Source organism: Colletotrichum gloeosporioides, assembly GCF_011800055.1.
Source record: "Colletotrichum gloeosporioides strain Lc1 chromosome Unknown consensus_72, whole genome shotgun sequence".
Taxonomy (NCBI): domain Eukaryota; kingdom Fungi; phylum Ascomycota; class Sordariomycetes; order Glomerellales; family Glomerellaceae; genus Colletotrichum; species Colletotrichum gloeosporioides.
Window position 1 is genome coordinate 344,361 of NW_025544717.1, and position 22,809 is coordinate 367,169.

Consider the following 22,809-nt stretch of genomic DNA (forward strand, 5'->3'; position numbering starts at 1 on the left):
TAGTGAAATCACTTGCAGATCGGACTATTTGTCATACGGGAATGAGGAATCTGCGGCTACTGTGTGAACCCTATTTTGTCCTAGGGCTGTCTCAATGATGGCGGGATTGCGTGCATTGCTCTTTGACCGATCCGAACTTGGACTCCAAGCAACACAGAAGAATAATTCTAGAACAATCCTGGAAGTTCAAGGTCCGTTGAGCCGTGGAGCTTATCCCAAATGTCGGCACAGACGGCCGGTTCTGTGGAACCATGGCGTAGTTCGGATCATGAGCTACGCGTTACGTCATGACCCAGAACCTTGATGATCGCCAGACACTGGTTTAAGAGATGAAAAGCTCTCTCATCAAGATGTTGAAGACTTTCTTAGGATATAAAATAGGCGAATTGATAGCCCCCGGGTTTGGAGAGACGGATAATCGTGAATTACAGGTTTGATAACATCAAGCCATCGCCATGTCGGACCCCAAGTCTCCCCACATCAAGAATCGCGACACCCCATCATGGGGATTGTACCAGCGCGAGAACTTCTGGAAATTGAACGACGACGAGGTTCCTCTTTTTAATACCCGTTAGTGTGCAACGGATGTAAGATTGGTACCACAAACTAACATCTCATAGATCCCGACAAGCTGGAAGAACTTGCACAGAAGAAGTTGACCCAGAACGGCTGGTACATCTCAACCCTTCGTATGTATGCAAAATGAAACGATCTAACAACCCAAGGTTCTATGCCTCATCAAACGCGGGGCTCTCCCATACCCACCTCGCCAACCGCCAGGCCTTCTTCCGGCACAAGATCGTGCCTCGTCAGCTGGTCGACACCAACGAGCGCTCCACGCGCACCAAGATCTTTGGCCATGAGGTTTCTGCCCCGTTCGGAATTGCTCCCGTGGGCATCAACAAAATCTACCACCCCCAGGGCGAGGTTCCCGTTGCCAAAGTTGCGGGCGAGCTGGGAATCCCGTATAGCCTGTCAACGGCGGGATCCTGCACCATTGAGGAGGTCGCGCAGGCGAATGATGCAGGGCGCGAGTCTGCTGTCGACGCACAGTCGGCGGACAAGTCAAAGATTCCACAGGGACCGCGGTTCTTTCAGCTATATATGCCACACGATGACGAGCTGACAGTCTCGTTGCTGAAGAGAGCGCATGAGAGCGGTTTCACAGCCTGCATTCTCACGACGGACACCTGGCAGCTCGGCTGGCGGCATGACGATGTCGCCACGTCAAACTATGCGTTCTATCGCGGCATCGGCGCCGACCTGGGCCTCGCAGATCCTGTCTTCCAGAAACGACTGGCCGAGAAGGGCATCGATCCAAAGACCCAACCCGAGCAGGCCGCTGCGTTCTGGATCGACAATGTCTGGCACGGTCGGGCATGGAGCTGGGAGAAGGCCGTGTGGGCCAGGGAGAAGTGGCAGAAGATCAGCGGGGGCAAGCCGTTCCTCATCAAGGGCATCCAGAGGGTCGACGACGCGGAGAAGGCTGCTGATCTCGGATTTGAGGGCATTGTCGTGAGCAACCATGCCGGACGCCAGGTTGACGGCGCCATTGCCAGTCTTGATGCGCTCGAGAAGATTGCGGAGAAGGTGGGTGACCGGATTGTTGTTACGTTTGATAGCGGAGTGAGGGGTGCGGCGGACATTGTCAAAGCACTTGCCTTGGGAGCCAAGTTCGTCTTCATCGGACGGCTCTGGATTTGGGGGCTGAGCATCATGGGAGAGCATGGGGTCAGACACGTGTTGAGGGGGCTGTTGGCTGACTTGGATATCTTGATGAACGTTGCCGGAATAAGGAGCGTTGATGAGATTGATAAGGATCTGTTGGAGTCTTTGCCCAAGTCTTACACTCTCATCTCTGAGAAGAGTAAGTTGTGAATTGTCAAAGTTAGGGGAAAGCATCACATGTAAGAAATAAAAAAGGGTGACCGCTTCAAATGCAGCATTTGTTTTTAGCCGCAGCAGTAAAAGAGTATGTACATTCAAATCCAAAGTCTTTTTACACGAAAGATATCACGGATTAGTAGACTCTCGCCCAGCCTCCTAAGCGCAGTAGCAGGTGTTGTCGAAGCAGTCGTATTGTCTAGTTCCGCACTATCAAGGCATAACGTTAGCAATTGAATCACGTCAATAGCGAAATTGTGGCACACGTACCTGCTTGATGCACTCGTTCACTTTGGCAAGACTGCAAGACGCCTGAGGAACAGGGTTGGGGGCGGCCATGGCGAGTGACACAGCGGCGAGAACGGCAAAGAAGCTGAGCTGCATGGTTGCGGTGATAGTATGAACAAGTAGATTTCCCTGGGGTATTTACAAGAGAAGGTTGAAGTTGTTTGTCGGTGACTTGTTGAGGTGAGTCTCCTGCCGTGCTGCGATATCCCGCAGCTTCTTATATACTCAACTGTGAGTCCGCCCAGCTCGGTCTCGCGACAAAGCCTTTAGACCGCGCCATGCATACGTATAACTTCGGTACCGACTGTTTCCTCGTACGAAAAGCCGAATTTTTGCAAACCATGTTAGGAGTCAGATTGATTTGCGGGTTTGCATCTTGAAGCTATGTCCTAGTAATCAGGTTCGAAAGTCTATTAGATTGTAAAGAATAAAGTACGGTCTTGGCGGCTCTGTGGGGACATTTGGTCTGATATTCGCCCAATCTGTCGACGCACTCCGTTTCATGTAAAATCTGCCCACCAATTTGCTAACAACGTGCTGAGCAGTTCGTCCGCGATCGCCTTTTCATTTGATTCTGACGTCTCAAACATCAGCAACCGCGACCATGGTGCCGATGTTTGTCTGATTAATACCCCATCTGCCCACGGGGCAAGTCGACTATGGGATCAACATGTGGGAAAGGATCTCCAAATCATGACTCGGCGACTTCATCACCGTCTCATGTTCCGAGTGGATCGTAATCAGTCTCTACCGATAAATTGACGTCTCAAATGAGCAGGACTCACAGCGGATATCTTGAATAAACCAAAGCTGGCATTTGCTCACATGCCAAGACCCAAGCCTCAGGAGAGCTACTAACTGAGGTGATATTGAGCCGACGTCTTGGATTGAAGTTCTGTTCGCCGGCTTGACGGAAGATCTTTGGTTGCCGAAACCTTCATGGGATCCCTGTCATAAATCATCATTATGAACACAGAGGAACTTCGATCGAAAGTTTGATAGATTATGAGCTTGTTTTTGTGTGACTGGGCATATCCACGTCAACATTGGCGTGGGGGAAGCTCCCCCGAAACTAGCAACAAGTCGACTAAACTTGCTTCGTGAGGAGTTTTTTCGCCGAAGCCATGACTTGGTTATTGATACAAATGGCCGCTCAAATCGCGGGCGATTGCGGGCGCCACTGATTCAGACGAGATGCGGGAGATTCATTGGTGCGACTTCACAGAACAGTCACTTAATTATCTGCAGGCCAGAATGGTGAGCTTTCACATACAATTGCCCCTCTGAAGAAAACGCAAACACGTCAGAAAGAAATTCGATGCAAGTGCCAAGACCCCAACTTTGCCAGATTTTCCCTCCCTGTTTCCTTCGTCAGATTTCAAAAATCCCTTCATCTCCCCCTAATGCTGTCGCACAAGGGGCTCGGAGACCGCGGCGCACCTGTTACCAACAATTCCAACTTTTGATTACTGTGGTCTCCATACCCAAGACGCTTTGGATCAGTCGTCTGATTCCAGATCGGGGTCGTCGGAGTCCGCGAAAAGACTAAGGACCCAGGAACCACAAGACCGGGCTCACTGGCGTTGTCGCCATCCTCGCTACTCGTTCGGCTGGTATTCATGTACCCGATGGCTACAAGATACTGCAAGCTCTTTCGCAAAGCTTTTCGAACAACAGCTTGATGTTCGTCTTGATCTTCAGCCGTCATTGCGCCTAAAGGCTGGCCAAGAATGCCTCCTTTATCCTCGACGAAGTGCATCACCGGCCACATTCTGTGACCCGACCCCTTGCCCTCAACCTCACACTGTAGGGCGCCCAACCAATTCTTGGTGTCTGACGGTTTTGTGACACGTCCAGTCTCTTCGGCAACGATGTCCCAGTAGTCGCCCAAACTGATGCCGCTCAAAATCTTTTTGGAGACACTGGCGCCACAGTCGGCGGATTGGAGTAGGCAGCTGTCCAAGATAATCTTCGCAACCAGGTCGACACCGGCCGCAGCTATCCACGAGTCGCGGTCCTCGTCAACACGAAGACCAATGTCAAGGGCACTGGCTGTCACACGCCAGAGGAAGTCGTCTGTATTGGAGATCCCATCACAGGAACTACCCATAATCAGACCTGGCTTCACAATGGAAACAAGAGACCCATGGCCTGCTTGAGCGAGACGTTGAGCAAAACGCGCCACGAGAATCTCAGAGACAAACTTAGTCTGGCTGTATGCGGGGTACGATTTGAGCTCCTCCGCAACTTCGTTGACATTGTCAGGGGAAGTCGAGAGATGGCCTCCCGAGACATAAGTAAAGCGCACCGGTCGGCTGGCGCATGCCCTCACGACGGCAGTGAGGAGTTGAACGGTGGATAGCGTGTTGGCAGGTATCAGAGCATGATAATCCGCCATCCAGTTGACAACTGCACCGTTATGAATCACAGCGTCGATCAAGTCATCTTCAGTACCTGACCCGTCCAGTCGAGACCATTGCGTGTCTCCTAGACCAAGGTGTGGGAGAGAGAGATCACCGTGCCAAACTTCGATGCGGCAAGTATATACCTCGCGCCACCAGCTACTGCCACGCGCAAGCGAGAAAAGTCTTTCGGTAGCATGCGCAACTGTTGAGCCTCTCACCAAAGTAACGACTTTGGATACTCCTGGACGCTCTAAGAGCTGGCAGAGAAGCTGATTTCCGAGGAACCCAGTTGCTCCTGTTAAGAATACCGCTTTTGGGTTGAAATTCTCATTCCATGCTGTGTCTTGGAGCCGAAGCGCTGGAAGCGACTTGTCATACTTCTCGATCTCATCCAGAAGCTCGAGCCCGTCGTCCTGTTTGAGAACCTGGCGATCCTCAGCGATCCACCGAGCAATATCCCGAATAGTCGCTGCGCTGTTCATATACTTCTTGATCGGAAGATTTGTCCCGTAGGTCTTCCGAACAAAAGTAGAAAGTGAGACGACTTGGACGGAGTCCATACCGGCGTAGAAGGGGTTGAAATTACTCCCACGCAAGGACTGCTTTCTTTCGGGGTCATTCCTCGACAATAACTCAGCTAACTTGTTGCTGATAGACAAGGCGATGTCTTCATCAGGAAGTAGACTACTTCCAAACTCGAATTCTCCGAATTCGCCCTCATTTGAAGCAGTACCCCGACCAAACAGAGTATCCAAGTTTGCGGCGTATTCTTTGAGTTTTCGCCGATCGAGCTTCCCAGTAGTACCGAAGGGCAGAGACTCAAGACATTGAAAGTGAGCAGGTACCATGTAGGTAGGCAGAACAGATGATAGCTGCGTCTTCAATTGGCTCGCCATATCATCAACAGCGTTCTTACGCTCTGAGAAGTTGTCGAATCGACCGCCAAGCTGAACAAACGCAACCAAATGCTTGCTAGAGGATCTCGAAAGAGACAAGACATCAACGGCAACAAGAGAGCCAGCTGGGAGAATGTCGATGAGCCGATGTTCGATCTCACCCAGCTCAACTCGTTGACCGCGAAGCTTGATCTGGGTGTCTTTGCGTCCAAGATATGAAACTGAGCCATCTGAGTTGAATCTGCCGAGATCTCCAGTCTTGTACATCCTCCTTGGTTCTTCTCCAAAATTGAAATTACTCGTCCACGATGGGTTGGCGATGAACGACTTTTTAGTTTTCTCCGGATCCCCTAGATATCCGCGAGCAACACTGGGTCCATCGATCAGGATCTCACCAATGCTTCCAATGGGAAGCAGCCTTTCGTGGGTATCAGAATCCACGATCCAGACATGACAATTTAGACCGTGGCCAATACTGTCACCGACAGGGAACTCCACGTCACTCGTTCGAGTCACAGTACATACGCTACCCTCGCAGGGCCCATAGGCGTTGATAAGCTGGACGCGACTAGCCCAAGTCTCAATGTTGTCGACGGTCATGGCCTCGCCGCCCATGCAGACTGTCTTCAAGCTTGGCAGGTCGCTAGGATCAAGGGTGCGTGCAAAGGACGGCGTGAAGAAGGCCCAATCTGCCTGCGATTCTGCCACAAATCCAGCAAGGTTGTTCAGCCTGTCTTCATCAGATGGGATGCAGATACAGGCTCCCAAGACCAGTGCGTTGACAATCTCAATGACACTGACATCAAAAACATGAGCTGAAAATTGAAGAATTCTCGAGCCCTTGAACATTTGCATGCCTCCCGACTGAGCATTTGCTGCGGAACACAGAGTGCGATGCTCTTGCACAACACCTTTCGGCAACCCCGTACTGCCAGAGGTGAATAGAACTGTGGCAGCATGGTGAGGTTGGACTTCTGCGCCCGAGAAGGTTTGAACGTGTCTCTTGTCCATGTTCTCGAACAGAGCCTGATTCACGGTCACTACTGGAGTATCTAATCCAGAGAATGAGCCTGCTTGAGAGGAAGATAACACGACAACTTTGGCGGCAACGCTCTGGACAATGAAAGATTTGCGCTCCAATGGGTAGGCAGGATCGAGGGGAACCATTGCGCCCCCAGCTTTCAGGATAGCCAGCATAGACACAACAGTGTAGAGAGACTTTTCGAAGCAGTACACCACCTTGCTCTCTGGGCCAACACCCAAATCGACAAGTACTCGAGCCAACTGTGAAGCCTTCTTGTCAAGCTCCGAAAAGCTAAGATGTCCATCCCAAGAAAAGATTGCCTGTGCATTTGGTTGGATCTGGGCTTGGGTCTCAAACAGCTGATGAACGCAGGCTTCGGTGATGTAGAGTGGTTGTTGGTTCCAAGCCTGCATCTGCTTGATATCTTCGGCCGTAGGTTGGGCAAAGAATGCCTCGAGACGCGTGGTTGGACTTGCAACTAAGAAACCCAGTGCAGTGTCGAAATAGTCCACCAGTCTGGAAGCTTGGGAATGGTCAAGGTACTCGGTGTCATAGTTGAAGTTGACATGAACCGAAGCCTCCTGGAGACTGCACTCAACCATGACGGCGTGGGAGTTGAATTTGTCAAGGTCTTGGGGTCGCTCAAAAGCAGTGAAAGGGGCACCGTCCATGGCCATATCCACTTCAGGCTGAATGATCATCATGCTCTGAAACTCGCAGGCGGCCTTGCAATTGGCATCTATGCGAGATATGTTCTGAATGCCCATCTGCTCGAAGGGGATCATGTCGATAGTGGCCGTCTGAAGCCCAGTGAGAAAATCGATCACGGTCCGACTTCGATCACAATTAACCAGCAGCGGAAAAGTTGCAATGACTGGACCCATAACGGTCTCGATTCCATCAAATGAAGCATTCCTTCCCGATGACGTGACCCCAAAGACGGTATTGCTGGACCCGGTGAAGCGGCTGATGACAAGTGCCCAGGCTGCACGCAAGATAGTTGTCGCAGTCGCATCTAAACCGGATGTGGGAAGAGTCATAGTACGACGAACGAAAGCTTTCTCTGGATTCGCGTTGGCAGAAACAATGCAAGGCGGCTTCCTTGGGAATTGCTCATACTCTCCTCCCTCAAATACTGATTTCCAGTATTGAGTTGACAATTCTGAGGTTGAATTCCGGGAATATTTGATGAAGAAAGAGAATGAAGCTTTCGTGGCTTCAAAGGAATTCCTGAAGGCGTCCCTCACTGCTTGCAGGGTGAGTCCGACAGAGTGACCATCGACAATAGCGTGATGCACAGTCCAGACCATGCTCGATGCCAGACCATTGGTATCGTAGATGATGCCGTATCGATTGAGCGGAACCCCAAATTTTGACGCCTTTCTCAGGTCAAAGTCTAGATATTCATCAAGATTGGAGCTTTCATTCCAACGCAAGGCCTCGCGTACGACAACTTGTTGGATGCCAGACATCGATGTGTCTACCAGACGAGTTCGTAGGATGCCGTGTGATTTGGAAACTAAATTCCACGCGTTTTTCAAGCTTGCGACATCGACATCTTCTCCAAGATGAAGCACATACTGGACCAGGAATGAATTGGCAGTTGTGGAAGACATGGCCATGAGCCCCTCCTGCAGGGGTGTGCAGGGAAAAGCATCTTCAATGTCCTCTCTAATGATGGAACACTCCTCGGCAATTTCTGTAAGAGCCACTGATTTCCCATCTAGAAGTTCCATGGGTCGGGTAGTGATCATGGACTTCTTGGACTGGAGCATGGGAAGCTGACAGAGGTCTCCCAAAATTGGATTCTTGAAGACTTGCGCGAATTCCAGCGCGAGGCCACCTTTACGCGCAGCCGATACTAGCGATATCACGGCCATAGAATCTCCACCGAGGCGTAAGAAATTGCTGTTGGCCGATAGGATGCCCTCGGAGATCCCGAGAACGCCGGCCCAAAGACCGCGCATTACGTTTTGAAGCTCAGTATTCTCGTTCGCAGCTTCTTCAGTGTCATCCTCCAGGCTCAACTCAGAGAACCCATAGAACTGCTCAGGACGGAGGTCGTCAACTTCCCGACGTAAACGCTTAAGATCAACCTTGCCATTGGTGGTGAGAGGCAGGCCAAAAAGAGGGATGTAGAGGGAGGGACACATCCAGGAGGGAAGAACGTTGGAAATAATAGCTTCAACCCTCGGTATCATCTTCCGAAGCGCTGGAATCTGTCTGGGCATGACGCATCTGCCATCGACGGAGTCGCCCCTGGTGTTTCCTTGTTGGCAAATGAAGGCCACCAGTACTTTGGCGTTCTTTTTTGATCCATAAGTTGGCCTCGTGACGACGTCCACAACAACATTCTGGGTCTTAAACGCTGAGCGCAGATGATATTCAACTTCGGAGGCTTCCAGTCGCTGTCCAGAGATCTTGAGCTGAGTGTCTTTGCGGCCTTCAAAGTGAATCACACCATTCTGGTCAAAGCGGCACAAGTCCCCTGTCCGATAAAGCCGACCTCGTCGATTGTGTTTGGTGAGCCAAGGAGGATCACGAACGAAGGCATTGTTAGGCCCTTCGCCCTCCTCAAAATTCAGGTAGCCCCTCGCTAGTTGAGGACCTTCAAGAACCAGCTCTCCAACGGCACCAAGAGGTGACAAGCGATTAGGGTCGTCTGGTTCGACGATCCAGCAAAAGGTTCCAACACCGCGCCCGATAACTCCGGGGTTCCCATTGGATCGAACAAGGTGCATAGTAGAGAAGACAGTGTTCTCAGTAGGCCCAAATGCATTGATGAGATTGCGTCCGCCCCCCCATTTCTCGATATTATCTTGACCGACAGCTTCGCCGCCCAACAACAAGGTTGTCAGTCCGGGTAATTCGGACGGTTCAAGAAGTCGGATCACAGAAGGCGTAAAGAATGCCCAATTTACCCTCTTTATCTGCATGACACTGGTGATGTCGTTCAACCTCTCGTCTTCAGACGGGATAACAATGCAGCCACCGAAGCTGAGAGTCGTGAGGATTTCGGCGATAGACGCGTCGAAGGTATGACGAGCGTATTGGATGACCCTCGTCTGTCTGTTGAATCCTGTGGCTTTTCCGTGGGCGGCGATACTGGAAGAGCAGGCAGCATTGTCAACCATCACCCCTTTTGGTTCTCCGGTGCTTCCGGAAGTGAACATGATGTAAGCCAGATCCCAAGGTCTTGGTGAAGTAAAAGGTGCAGTTTCAGGGCCAAATAGCTGCTGTGTCGATTGTTCTTCAACGCACAGAATGTTACTCGATAGCGCACGCAAACGCTCGGTGTATGTCTTGGAACTCAACACAGTCTTTGGCTGGATCTTATCGAGGAGGTGTGAGATTCGGCCGTCCGGCTGGAATGGATCCAGAGGCACAAACGCACCGCCGGCTTTGAGAACAGCCACCGTTGCCACAATGTTCCATACACTCTTCTCGAATAATAGAGCAACCTTGGACTCGGCTCGGACGCCTCGCATGAAAAGCTCGTTGGCGATCTTGCTTGACTTCTCGTCTAACTCTGCGTAAGACAGAGTACCATCCCACGCATCAACAGCTATGTTCAGAGGTGACCCGTGAACATGACTTTCGATCATGTCTTGTACAGAGATGTTTTCATGATCCGAGTCGAACCGGTTCCAGACATCGTATTGGTGATGGTCGCCTTCATCCAGGAGATCGAGATCACACAAATTGGCGTTCGGCTGGGCGATGATGCTTTCGAGAGCATTGCGAAATGTGGATAATATCTTTCTCGCACACCAGTCTGAGTGGGTCGTGTCCAAATATTCGCATCGTAGAAGAAGACTATGAGAGAGCGGATCTTGGCTCGCAGTAAAGGCCATGACTGTCTTTACAAATGTCAGCTAACCTTTTTACACTTTCATACGGAAGAGCGCCAATTAGATGATGATATTATGGCGATGGGGATGGGTAACGCAAGAAGCCATGTTAGTTAGAAGGAATTCCACTAACCTGCGGGTGTACGGCTTTCACGGCATGTAGAGACGGAAGGGCCTCTTGTACCATTTTCAGGGGACATCCATCACCGAAGAACGATACAATGAGAGCATACTCTGTGACGTTGGTCTTGGAGATAGTCACAGAGTCGGCGCCTGCAACTTTTGGCTTGCAGAGAAGTTCGAAGATGCGGCTCTTTGGGGACAAGGAAGTGTTCCAAAGTAACCACTTCTGATCCTCTCCTAAGAAGTTGATGGACTCAACTGACGTGTATGCCTTCAATGCTACGGCACAAGCAAGATGTATTATAGAGGCAGCTGAGCAGTGTGCGTATTTTTGAAGGGCCTCCAATCTGTTGGAGCGGAACAGCAGAGTTTCGGCCGTTTTCGTTTCTGGGTATGACGCGCGACCGTAGCTAGCCATCATGGTGCTTGTGTAGTGATTCTTCGATAGAAAATGAAAATGAACAAACGATGATCCGTTCAGTGGACACGAACAACTTGGCACACGGACATTCAAGTAGACTTTCTTGAGAAACAGAAGGAGTGATATGATATATCTGGGCATCTCCGAGCTTCATGTACTTTTTGGCGGTAGATGACACCGGGCCATTTTCGAGTACTTTATGCTCGCCATAAATCCGCGGGAGTCTAGATTTTGCAAATAGCACCCGATTGAAGAAGTACCCTGAGAGTCCCGCAAAGGTTTTCACCTTGTAGTTCACCGAAACCTCCCACATACATGTAAGCAAGTGGCGATTGTATTTGCCAAATTCGTCGAGACTCCTCCTACTGTATGGCTGCGCCAGAGGATTACAAAAGTTCGTTGAGGATCTGACGAGGGGCAAAGCAAAACCATGCGAACCTATCGTGAGCGTCAAAGGGGACCGAATCGTCTTACCTTCGATGAAGAGGGCATGGTCAGTAGTCCATCTTCCTTGCAGTCACACCTTTTCGTGTGACACGTCTTACCCTATGGAGCCTCATCTTGCCTCCATCTTAAAGTGCTTCAAGGTTTGCCTACTGTTGATTTGCAATCATCAGGTTTTCGTATCGTTGCCGAAGGCATCAATAATCCTTGCATCAGACCAGCATTAGTGATCCTGTCAAAAGTGCAATTCATTTCTACCTGCTCCTGAATTAAGAAACTTCATTCATCCTTGTTTAGATAAGGTGTGCCTGCATCGTGCTTGTGGATTCGCACTTGTCTGTGATGAGCCCCAAACGTACTATGTTTTTCGAGAACGTAATGCGATCTCACCAATGACGTGAAGTCGCGACAACGTATTCATGCTAGTGGCTTCGCGGTTACGATTTTATGGGATGAGAACCTAACACCCAGCTTCCTATTGCAGAACTGTATGGCCCAGGGTGTGAGCTTGACCTAGCATGGCGGGCTGAAATTCGGCAAGCTAGGTCAAGCCACGGCTGGAAGGATTGCCGCCAAGAGTTGAGGATTTTGACTTCTTGAACCAATGACAGCCCTTGAAACAGCTACGAGGCTATTCACGGCCATTCTGAATGTGATATGTACAACATAGGATTTGGAATCAGACGCTGGTTCCGAGAATTTTGCCTCGGGCAAAGCTGCCTCGCTGACCCTGGCTTCGCAATTGTCGAATGGGATTGCAACCGGGCGAGGGGTCGATTTCAATTAGGCAGTGTATGACCCCTTACGCATCTTGGTAGTATCACCTATTAGTCTTAGTGTCGCGAGGCACTGAAGAGGCCACAACTTCTCGCGTAAGTGTTTGAGATGACAGGGACGTAAATGATGAATTTTGTGTCTAATACCTTGAAATTGCCCGGGCCTCTGGCCACCTACTCACCAGGAACTTTTGCTCTCCCCTGACTTCTGACCACTTGACAACTTGGCTGACGTTGCTTACCAATTGTTGAGACACCTCGAAAGAACCTGCTGCATCAGTCCCAGAATCTGACTGATACAGGCCTCTCAGCCCGCAAGACTCAAGAAACGAGTGTGCTCATATAATTAGTTAATTCTGTCCACATCATTCAAAAAGTTGTATCACACGCACCTCATCATGGCGATATCGGAGCTCTCTAGAGCATTTACTTCAAGCGCCAAAGATGATGTTCAGTCTTCAAGTTGCTCAGAGGAGCTTTCCGCGGGAAAGGGTTCCATCATGTCCTCCGATGCGAAAGTCCCAGCGCTTCACGCTTCCCTAGAATTTAAGGAGGCCGAAGAAGCTGGCTACCCGGAAGATTCGGCCATCGAGTACCCGAGAGGCATTCGACTAGCCCTGATTATCCTGGGCCTTGCTATGGCCGTATTCTTGGTGTTTTTGGACATGACTCTTATTGCAACGGCCATTCCTGCAATCACAAATCAATTCAACTCACTTCAACACGTCGGATGGTACGGTTCCGCGTACATGTTGAGCGTAAGTGGTGCGTCTTGGGTTGCCTCGTTCAACACGGCTGACTTGCGACAGCTTTGCTCGTTCCAACTAGTCTACGGCAAATGCTACGAGCTTTTCTCTCTGAAGTTGACATTCATGGTGGCCATCGCTTTCCGAGAGGTCGGTCTAGCGGTTTGCGGAAGCGCACCCAACTCTATTGCCTTCATCATCGGCCGTGCCATTACCGGCATTGGCTGCAGTGGCATCATCATAGGTCCGAACTTTCATTCTCCCTGGTTTTATTTCATCTCTCTTTCTCAGTTCACTCTCGTCGTTGGCGCAGCTAACCATGATCGTCAAAACAGGTACCTGGGTTGTTCTGGCAAATTCCGTCCCAATCCGCCAACGGGCAGTGTACACTGGGTTCCTGGGCGCATTCTCAGGCGTTGGCGGCATCATCGGTCCTCTGATCTCAGGGGCCTTGACAGACAGTCATTTGTCCTGGCGGTGGGCATTCTACATCAGTATTCCTGTCGGTGTCGCAACACTGGGATTGATTCAATTCTCTTTCAGACCTCCGGCCCAGGTTATCTCTGACGGCAACAGAAAGCTGTCTTCCAAACTCAAGGAATTCGACATAATTGGTCTTTCCGTTTTCTTCGCCTGCATGGTCTGCCTTCTACTGGCACTACAGTGGGGCGGGTCGGAGTACCCGTGGAGTAGCGGTCCCATGATTGCACTCCTCGTGTTATTTGCGGTCATGCTGCTCGGTTTCGTCACTTCACAGATTTGGAAAGGTGACAAGGCCGCTTTACCACCTCGGCTTATGAAGCAGCGCAACGTTGCGTTTGCTTGCCTTTATGCCGCCTGTATCGACGCAGCTTACTATACTACAGATATTTGGCTACCAATATGGTTTCAGGCGATCAAGGGCAACTCAGCCAGGGAATCCGGTATCAAACTTGTGCCTTATGTTGGTGGAGAGGTACTGGCGGCGTTGGTTGCCGGATACCTGGTGACCCTCTTGGGATGGTACAACCCCTTTATGCTCTTTTCTACAGCCATCTCTTCGGTCGGCCTTGGACTTATGACCAGGTTCGAAGTTGGCACGGGTCCAAGCGAATGGATCACTTATCCTATCATTGCAGGCATCGGGATTGGGGCAGGGACCCAACAACCCATGATGGGAGTGCAGTCCACTCTCGTTCTCGCGGATATTCCGGCTGGAACTGCTGCTGTCACTCTTTTTCAGAATCTCGGTCCAGCAGTCCTTATGTCGGTCGCAAATACAGTCTTTGTCAACAATTTGAAGCGGAATTTACACGGCCAGGGCGGACTCGATGGACAAGCTATTGCCGACATGGGAGCTACCAATCTGAAGGACATGATCTCCATAGATCTACTTCCGGGGATCATCAACGCGTACAACAAGGCACTTCAGGAAACCTTTTGTGTACCGATGGCAGTGGCAGTAATCTCCATCATTGGGGTATTAGGCATGAAATGGGAGAAATTGCCGGCTTAAACATGATAGATTTCTCTCCATAGCAATGTCTCACAGGGTCTCTCGCGTTATGGAGACACAGGTTTAGAAGCGATGAAGCTCCGTTTCTATATACTGTCGTACCGTCTCATCAAACACGTATTCCATCTTGTTCAAGCTGAGTACTTTTGTCTTGCTTAAGCATCAAACTGCCAGGCACTGGCTGTTTTGTCCAGCAAACGTGGAAGAAATTGGACTGGGCGATCCTTGTCGCCATCTTTTACCACCACTGTGTATGTATTACGAAGGTCCTCGACGCAAAGGCCAGCTCTTGATGTGCGAATGATGTGAGCTCCATTCCACAATCCCGCGACGGCTGCTGGGGAGTTCAGAACAACACCCGACACGATGCGTGTATGAACACTGCTGCGGTCAAACCCAAACTCCATGATTGGGAGGCGACACTCTTTGAGCTTCTGGGATCCATCATCGAGCGAAAGACCTTCGAAGTCAATGATATGCCGACCACGAAGCATACCTTCGTATTGTTGAGCAACGGGGAGCTTGTCGCTTCCAAGATATTCCTCAAGGCTTTCAAGCCACTGTTGAGAGCGGACAGTTTTCCCATCCCTGCATCTTCTGGAGAGGTCGATGATGATTTTGTCAAGGGGCCCGTTGCTCATGATGTCGTGTTGGCCGGTGTGCCTTCTCAGGTACAGATCAATGAACAGCAAGTAGGCCAAACCACGCTTATAAGATATCCATTCTCCATACCAGTCGCTGAACATAATCTCAGCGGCCTTGCGTACATCGATCGCGATTCTTGGACTTGTGTAGTAGGCTTGAAGATGGCCATTTAGACTTTTGATAAGAAAGTCTGTCCCTCGAAATCCAAACCGGTATGGAAGAAAAGCGCTGTAAAACTCGGCAACCCCTGTTTATCACGAACTTAGCAACCACCGTACTGAAAAATGAACAACGCGTATACCACCAACCTTCGATATACCACTCGTTTTCATATCCATCCTCCTCAGGGTTGATGTCAACGAAGCTGTGTACCATCTCATGGGTGAACAGCAGAACTAGTGAGTCGTCTGTCTCATTCTTCGTTGCGTTTTCGTACTCCAGAACATAACTTCCATCGAACCCGCTGCCTCCAAAGCCTACCAGAGACTTGCGAATGAAGATCCGGTAAGATTCACCAGTCACGCCAAAGAAGGATGCCAGCTTTGGGAATAGGGCGGTATTGTATGATTTGAGCCGCTCAAGGTTGGGCGGCAAGTCTCCGAACCAGTAGCAGGCAGCGAAACCATCATCGCCCTCTGGAGAGACTTCCGGATACCGTTGGACTGGCCCAACCATGTAAACAGTGTTCCACAATGTCTCGGCACGACCAACACGGACGAGAGGTTTGGTTCCTTCGCCATAACTCCAAACACATCTCGTGGATTCCGGTGCATCAGCCGGGACGTTCCACTTGACCACATTCGTGAAGACTTGGTCGGACAATAGCAGAGGTAGGAACCATTGGCCTACGCCGTGGACACCGCCTTGGTCCTTGCGAAGATCGACACGCGCACCCAAGGGAGTCGTGACGTCGACATGGCGAGGAAAGACGTCAAATTCAAGTTTGACGTCGCCTCGGGTTTGCCTACTGAATGACCAATGTTGCTGAGTATTACGACCTTCCGAGGGTAGATCTCGAAATTGGATTTCGAGAGGCCCCGAGTCATCCGTGGCCTTGATGTCGCGCTCGTGAAAATGATGAGCTGGGATGTTGTCTTTGAAGGGATAGAAAGAAAACGCGGGCTGATCAGGCTTAAACGCTGGACTTTGAATGAGGAACAGTACGGAGAGGCTGCTAACACCATCGGCATCGAACTTGGGCGTGAGTTGGAGGGAAAGGATTGGATGGTGAGGGAGCTGCATGATGACTTCGACTTTGAGGCTTCTGGTTGTCAACGCAACAGAGGAGTGCGTGGTGGACTGGTGAGAATATAAGTTGGCAAGTCGCGCCGTTATGCTAGACTTTGTCGTCGTGGAGATTGACGCGGCCCACCCGAAAGAGGAAGCTGCAACACACAAGCTGGTGGGGTTCTGGATAGCACGGCATCATAAAGTTAAATAATCCACGAGTGTCATTTGACTTCGCGCGTTGCACCTATTATTCCTAACCCGAGCTGGTACTAGCCGTTTTAGTGTGTGCTGGGATCGGAGCTGGGGATAAGCTTGAACGTCGCCCAATTGCCCAGTGTAAGAGTTGTGTCTTGTTGATCCGACTCTACGAACAGACATTGAAGGTGTTTGAGATCGTGCCATACTCAGTAAACCTCAGATTCCAAATGATCTAAGGCCTCTGAGATTTAGACTTGAAGTAGTGCCAGCAATTTTGTGCTCATCCGCCGATTTTGTGCCAGAAAGATAATGAACGGTATGTTGCTGTTCTGGTGCAGCTCAGACCCTTGTCGCCGTACGTACCAGCCTACGCAATGCTCGGCGGGCAACAGCCGCCAAATGCAAGATAGCTTACTTATGGACATTTGCACTGTTCAATCAAAACTTTGCATCGATTGTGTCGTCTAAGAGGCAAACCTGAACGGCGTTAACTGCCAATAGGTAATTTGCAAAAAGAAAAGACAGTGTTGTTACTCACATGAAAGGCCGCACAGCGCTCCCCGCAAGACAAGTAAACTTGTCAAGTTCAATTAATCAATCAATCAATTATGAAGCCATCGCCAGTCAATCAAGTCAAGTTTGACCCTTCAAATAGCTCAAACTTCAAAATTTCATATGACTCATGGCTTCTGGCTTAAAAGGTATGCAATATCCTGCCTCAGTGAAGATTCTAGCTTTGCTGGCCATGTTATCTCTGGCTTACACAACACATTCCCATCAGTCATTCATTTGACAATCTTTATATTTCTCATATGTTTTTCTTACCAACGCAATTGGACGGCAAAAAGAAGAAAAGCTTCTGTAAATCATGACGTTGACGGGCTGGAGGAGCAAGCGGTGAGGCTTAGTGAGGCTACTCTGAGTTCAGCAAATGAGTGAAACGCTCGATCTCAACATCACGGGTCCACTCCAGTCTGGAGAGCATGCCATATCGGGTTATCTTCCCCTATCCACCATTGGTCGATATACCCAGACAGCATACGGGGGGGGCACGCCGTGGGTGGGCAACGAGACTACAGGGGCTCGAACTGCCTACCTCAGGGGCGTGTCTTGAGTGGATCACATAGCATATATAAGTCCTCAAAGATGAATGTTGATCAGGTCCATCACTTTTTCTACGCCTCAAATCACCTTGTACCACTCATTATGGCTCCTCCATTTCGCTCCGAGCAAGTCGGATCCCTGATCCGCCCGGCATCCCTCTTAGAGTCGCAATCCTCCATGGGCTTTTACTCAGACAAGTTGTCCAAGAACCAGGCTGCGGCAACAGCATCCGCCATTGTATACGCAGCCAAGAAGCAGCTGGAACTGTCGATTCGACCCATTACCTCTGGCGAGTATGAGCGAACTATCTTCTTCAGCGGCTTCTTCGAGAACCTCCAGGGCATGGAGGTCCGCCAAGATCTTAGAATTCCGCAAGACTTCCGAACTGGGCTGCCCAACATTACTGGCCTCGCTAAGATGGGTTTGAACCACTTCGCTGCTGTCATTGCTACTGGCAAGATAAAATACGCCACCTCGGCTTACTTGCCCGCGTGGGAGATGATCAAGAAGGCCGTGCCCCAGGAACACTGGAAAGACTGCAAGATGGCCATTCCCTCGATATCGTGGCAGCATATGTACCTAGTTAGGGGCACAGCGTTTGCTCCTGGCGTGTACTCTTCTGATCAGGAATATTTCCTAGATCTAGCGAAGGCTTATCGCGCCGAGCTAATGACCCTATACGACGCGGGCCTGAGATCAGTCCAGATTGACGACCCTAACTTGACCTTCTTCATTGTGGAGGACTTCCGGGAAGGTCTGCGGGGAGACGGCATTGACCCTGACTCCCTGTTGGATCTGTACATTTGGGCGCACAACGAGGCCATCAAGAACCTCCCGATGGATTTGCATGTTGGCGTCCACCTCTGCCGCGGCAACATTCCCGGGGGCCCATCTTTTGCCGAGGGATCGTACGAGAAGATCGCTAGCCAGGTGTTTCCCAAGCTGAATTATGCCACATTCTACTTGGAGTTCGACGACCCTCGCATCTCTGGGCACTTTGAACCGCTGAGATTCATCCCCCGAGGGAAGAACGTGGTCCTCGGCTTAGTCTCGACCAAGGTCGCCGAGCTTGAGGACAAAGACGCTCTCATCACCCGAGTTCACCAAGCTGCCGACGCCATTGCCAAGGGGCAGGGAAGAAGCGCATCCGAGGTCCTGGAGGACTCACTTGCGGTGAGCCCGCAGTGTGGATTTGCCAGCCACAACATCAATAGAGGTGTGGCTACGGAGGAGAGAATGTGGGAGAAGTTGGTTCTTGTCAGAGACGTTGCCAGGGCTCTGTGGAGTGATGCCGTCTAACCATTGTGACACTGTCTTTCAGCTGTAATCTAGACACCTTCTGAAATGGAGACATCTATATCGGTACATTGCTGCGATTCACAAGAGACTGTAACCTCGTCCTCCTAAAGCTACATTTTTCACAGACAGCTATTGTTTCCTCCCTAAAATCAAACACGCTGAAGAATATAAGGTACCTATGAAAGTCATCAGCCCAAACGTTAATGTCATTAAATAGAGTTCGGCCTAGCGATAGAGCCAAGAGCCTTCAATACTAAGCCAGCAGAAAACAGTCAAGGCCAACTCGGACAAGTCACAGTGGTGTTATCTGGACCAAAGAACGGGGGATAGCGAAAACCATAATGATTTTCGCTCGGCGGCGGAGGTCCAGATAAGCGCCGAGACCGAGATCGCTGTGGAGCAGGCCGAGACCTCAGCCCCAGTTTCCAAGAGGGGCAAAAGCGACAGGCTGTGTTTCATTGAAGATGAAGAACGGATTCTGCAGATATGATTGACATATCAGGTTGCGTGGTGCATAAGGTATGCTTGAGCGCCATGTGGGATGGCTTTCCAATATGCTTGGTTATCCAGCGTCTTGACGCAACAAGCTGGCCTGGATGACCCCTGTAGACCAAATTTTTGAGTTGAGGGATCTCCCGCATCGAACCTGCGCATGCTGTGGGATGAGTGTTCATGGGTCGTATTGCAATAGCAGGGCTGTATGTGTATGTCTTGGCTTTGTGCCTTGACAAAATCTTCGGACTCACTCAGAGGCTGCGAGACGGTAGTCGGCCGGGCCCAGGCCCGAGGCCCGAACCCCGGCCTGAATCCCGCCTTTATATAAGGGATTAGCTATACTACTTTATAGCTAGGCGCGCCTAGCACTTATAACTAGATTAATTAAGCTACTTCACGCAGGTTATAAGCCCTCTAAATACCTAAATCTATCTACTAGATAGTGAGGTTATTCCTAAGTAGCTATTAGAACTCTAACTTTATAGTTTAGTAATTACTATAGGGTAATTAATAGATTATTAAGCTACTAGAAGTAATACTTCTAAGTAGAGGTTATAGCTATTATAATATATATCCTCTACTTATAAAATCTCTTTAGCTTTTAAGCTACTAAAGTTAATAATTATTTAATAATTACTATAGTTATATAGTAATAACTACTTAATAACTATCTAATAATTACTTATAATTACTCCTTAAACTTCTCTTAAACTATTAAATTAATTAAATAAATTAATATATCCTTAACTAGTAATCTAACTCTATCTTCCTCTAGCTCTACTAAGAGGGGATTATTTTAGTTAGGCCTTCTTAGCCCTCCCTTTTCTTCTACTAACCTTATAGCTAAAGTAGCTATATAGAAAGTAACTAATAAGGGACTAAATCTAAGAAGTCTAATATATAATACTATCCTTAAACTAACTAAAGCTATAAGCTTTTAGCTATAAGAGATTAATCTTAAGAATACTTTTAAAGTAATAAAACTTCTTTTCTACTTAATAAATAAAGGAATACTAAATAGATATAATAAAGATATAGTTTTTAAAGAAAATAAAGTAGTAATAGTTAAGAATCTAAGATCTTTAGGTAATCTAATATTTATAAGTTTTATATTTATTAAATAGTTACTTATAGAGAAGATCTAATATAATTTCTTAAAAGAAATAATTAATAATAATCTTTTTATTATAGCTTTAACTTTCTATATCTTTATTAAGACTAAAGAATATACTTAGAAGTTTAATAAACTAGCTATAAATAAAGTCTATAATAACTAGAATAAAATAACTAGAGTTAACTATAGAAATACTAAAGATTTTATCTAAGATCTTTACTTAACTTTTAATAAACTAAATAGTTCTAATATAAGCTTATTAACTATAGCTCTTATTTATAGACTTATTTAAGGTTTTAGATATTTTAATTAAGCTAAAGTAGATACTATAGAGAATAACTTTATTATAGAAATTTATACCTATAATAACCTCCTATAAGAACTTAGAGGCTTTAGTGAAAAGGAATAATATAAGTAAACCTCTTAAAGTATTAGAGCTCTATTAAATAAGAAGAAGTTTACTATAAAGAAGTAAACTTAGCCCTCTAAGTTTATAAATAATAGAGAGATATAATAATAGGATTTATATACTACTTATAATTCTAAGTATCTATAAAACCTTTATAGATATAAGATATACTCCTACTATTATAGAAAGGCTTCCCTATACCTTATTTCTTATAATAAGTACTTATTAAAGTATTATAAGTATTATACTATAAAATTTAATAAGTTTAAGTACTTAAACGCACTATAAATAACTATATAAATAACTATATAAATATCTACTTTAGTATTTACTTTAGAGGGTTAAACTTAAGATAGTATCTTTAGAAACTCTAGTATTAAATAGGATATTAACTATTAATTTAAAGCTTTTATAGATACCTTATTAGCCTAAGCTTAGAAGAGGACCCTTCTACTATTCCTAATAGATAACTTTAGAGTATTTAGTTTATACTCTAACCCTTAATCTCTCACTAGAGATCTATATAAAGTTAACTATATATAGAAAGTTAAGAAGTAACTAATAAAGAGATTTAAATCCTCTATTTAAAGTTCTACTAACTAGATTACTAAAATAGAGGTTAATAGTCTCTTTATATATAATACTATTAAGGAAGTTAATAAAGAAGAAAGTAATAGCTAGGAAGTATAACTAAGCTAATATATTATATCTATAGCCTCTATTAAGAGGATAAACTCCTTTATACTAAATACTAATACTAATAGGTATATTCTTAATAATCTCTCTATTTTTAAAGAACTTTAAGATCTCCCTTAAGGATTAACTATAAACTATATAGGTAGAAAAGACTAAATTAGCTAGGTTATTAATATAGCTAGAGTAATTATTATTAAACTAAATAATAAAAAGACTACTTTCTAATTATATAATACCCTCTATAAACCTTATAATATAGTATAAATTATTAGTATTAGTCTTTTTTAGAAAATAGATATCTATTTTAATAGTCTAGATAATACTTTAGTTTATAAAGATACGTCTAAAACTATTACTAACTTTAAATAGGATATATAAGTCCTTTAGCTTTAGATCTATCCTTCTAACTAGGGTAATAAATTTAGCTCTCTTAGACTAGATTACTAAACTTTTTATACTTATTTAGAGTATCTATCTAGAGAAGTAACTATTACTACTATAAGAGATATTAATATAAACCTCTTTAGAGTACTTCCTATAAGATATAAGTATTATATCTATTTTATAGTAAAATTAATATAATAACTTAGTAATAGATAATAAGAATAACTAATTTAGGCTTTTTAGAAGCTCTAAATTAACTTCTTAGAACTAATACTATAAAGCTTTAGAAGTGTTATTTATAGCTTTTATATTATAGAAGTTTTCTTAAATTATAGATAGTTCTAAGTATTTAAATTAAAGAAAAATATAACTATTTAGCTATAAAGCTAGTTTTTAAGAAAGATTATAGTAATAAATAGTATTATTTATTTCTCTAAAGTTATTATAGATAATAATATAGCTCTTCTTAAAGTAATAAAGCTTTTTATTTAAGAGTAGGGTTTTATTTTAAAGATAGTAATATCTTACTTTTATTAGTAAAATAGGGGGGTAGAAAGCTTTAATAAAGCTATATAGTAAAAAGTATAAGTAATATATATAGAAACTAGCCTTTTTAAATCCTTTTAGCTCTAGTTAATAAAGATTTTTATAAAAGTTAGTAATCTACTATCTAATAATAAGAGTAATATTAGTTCTTATAAGAAACTAATAAATACCCTTAATATATCTCTTACTATAAGAAAACTATATATATATTATTTCTACTACTAAAGCTATTAAACTTATATCTATATTTACTTAAATAGTTATTTATATATAAAAAGGTAAAAAATAAGGTTTAAAGCTAAATTTAGAAGATTTATAGGATATAATAGCCTCTAT

The 22,809-nt window shown here is 46.5% G+C and overlaps 5 protein-coding genes across 5 annotated transcripts; 3 read left to right on the plus strand and 2 right to left on the minus strand.

Annotated features, from left to right (window-relative positions):
• Positions 1–455: 455 nt before the first annotated feature.
• GCG54_00009550 (putative lactate 2-monooxygenase) lies at positions 456–1,878 on the plus strand (the record flags this gene model as incomplete). The annotated part of the gene is made up of 3 exons (XM_045409496.1): positions 456–570; positions 621–672; positions 726–1,878. 3 exons carry the CDS (start codon positions 456–458, stop codon positions 1,876–1,878), a joined length of 1,320 nt encoding a protein of 439 aa, XP_045260038.1.
• A 1,684-nt stretch (positions 1,879–3,562) lies between these two features.
• GCG54_00009551 (Nonribosomal peptide synthetase 1) lies at positions 3,563–10,892 on the minus strand (the record flags this gene model as incomplete). The annotated part of the gene is made up of 2 exons (XM_045409497.1): positions 3,563–10,357; positions 10,482–10,892. The coding sequence occupies 2 exons, from the start codon at positions 10,890–10,892 to the stop codon at positions 3,563–3,565; spliced, it is 7,206 nt and encodes a 2,401-aa protein (XP_045260039.1).
• Positions 10,893–12,510: 1,618 nt separating this feature from the next.
• Positions 12,511–14,353, plus strand: GCG54_00009552 (Efflux pump roqT; the record flags this gene model as incomplete). The annotated part of the gene is made up of 3 exons (XM_045409498.1): positions 12,511–12,870; positions 12,922–13,102; positions 13,194–14,353. The coding sequence occupies 3 exons, from the start codon at positions 12,511–12,513 to the stop codon at positions 14,351–14,353; spliced, it is 1,701 nt and encodes a 566-aa protein (XP_045260040.1).
• A 155-nt stretch (positions 14,354–14,508) lies between these two features.
• Positions 14,509–16,240, minus strand: GCG54_00009553 (uncharacterized protein; the record flags this gene model as incomplete). Its single annotated transcript, XM_045409499.1, has 2 exons — positions 14,509–15,245; positions 15,307–16,240. 2 exons carry the CDS (start codon positions 16,238–16,240, stop codon positions 14,509–14,511), a joined length of 1,671 nt encoding a protein of 556 aa, XP_045260041.1.
• A 1,392-nt stretch (positions 16,241–17,632) lies between these two features.
• Positions 17,633–18,829, plus strand: GCG54_00009554 (uncharacterized protein; the record flags this gene model as incomplete). Its single annotated transcript, XM_045409500.1, has 1 exon — positions 17,633–18,829. The coding sequence occupies one exon, from the start codon at positions 17,633–17,635 to the stop codon at positions 18,827–18,829; it is 1,197 nt and encodes a 398-aa protein (XP_045260042.1).
• Positions 18,830–22,809: the final 3,980 nt, after the last annotated feature.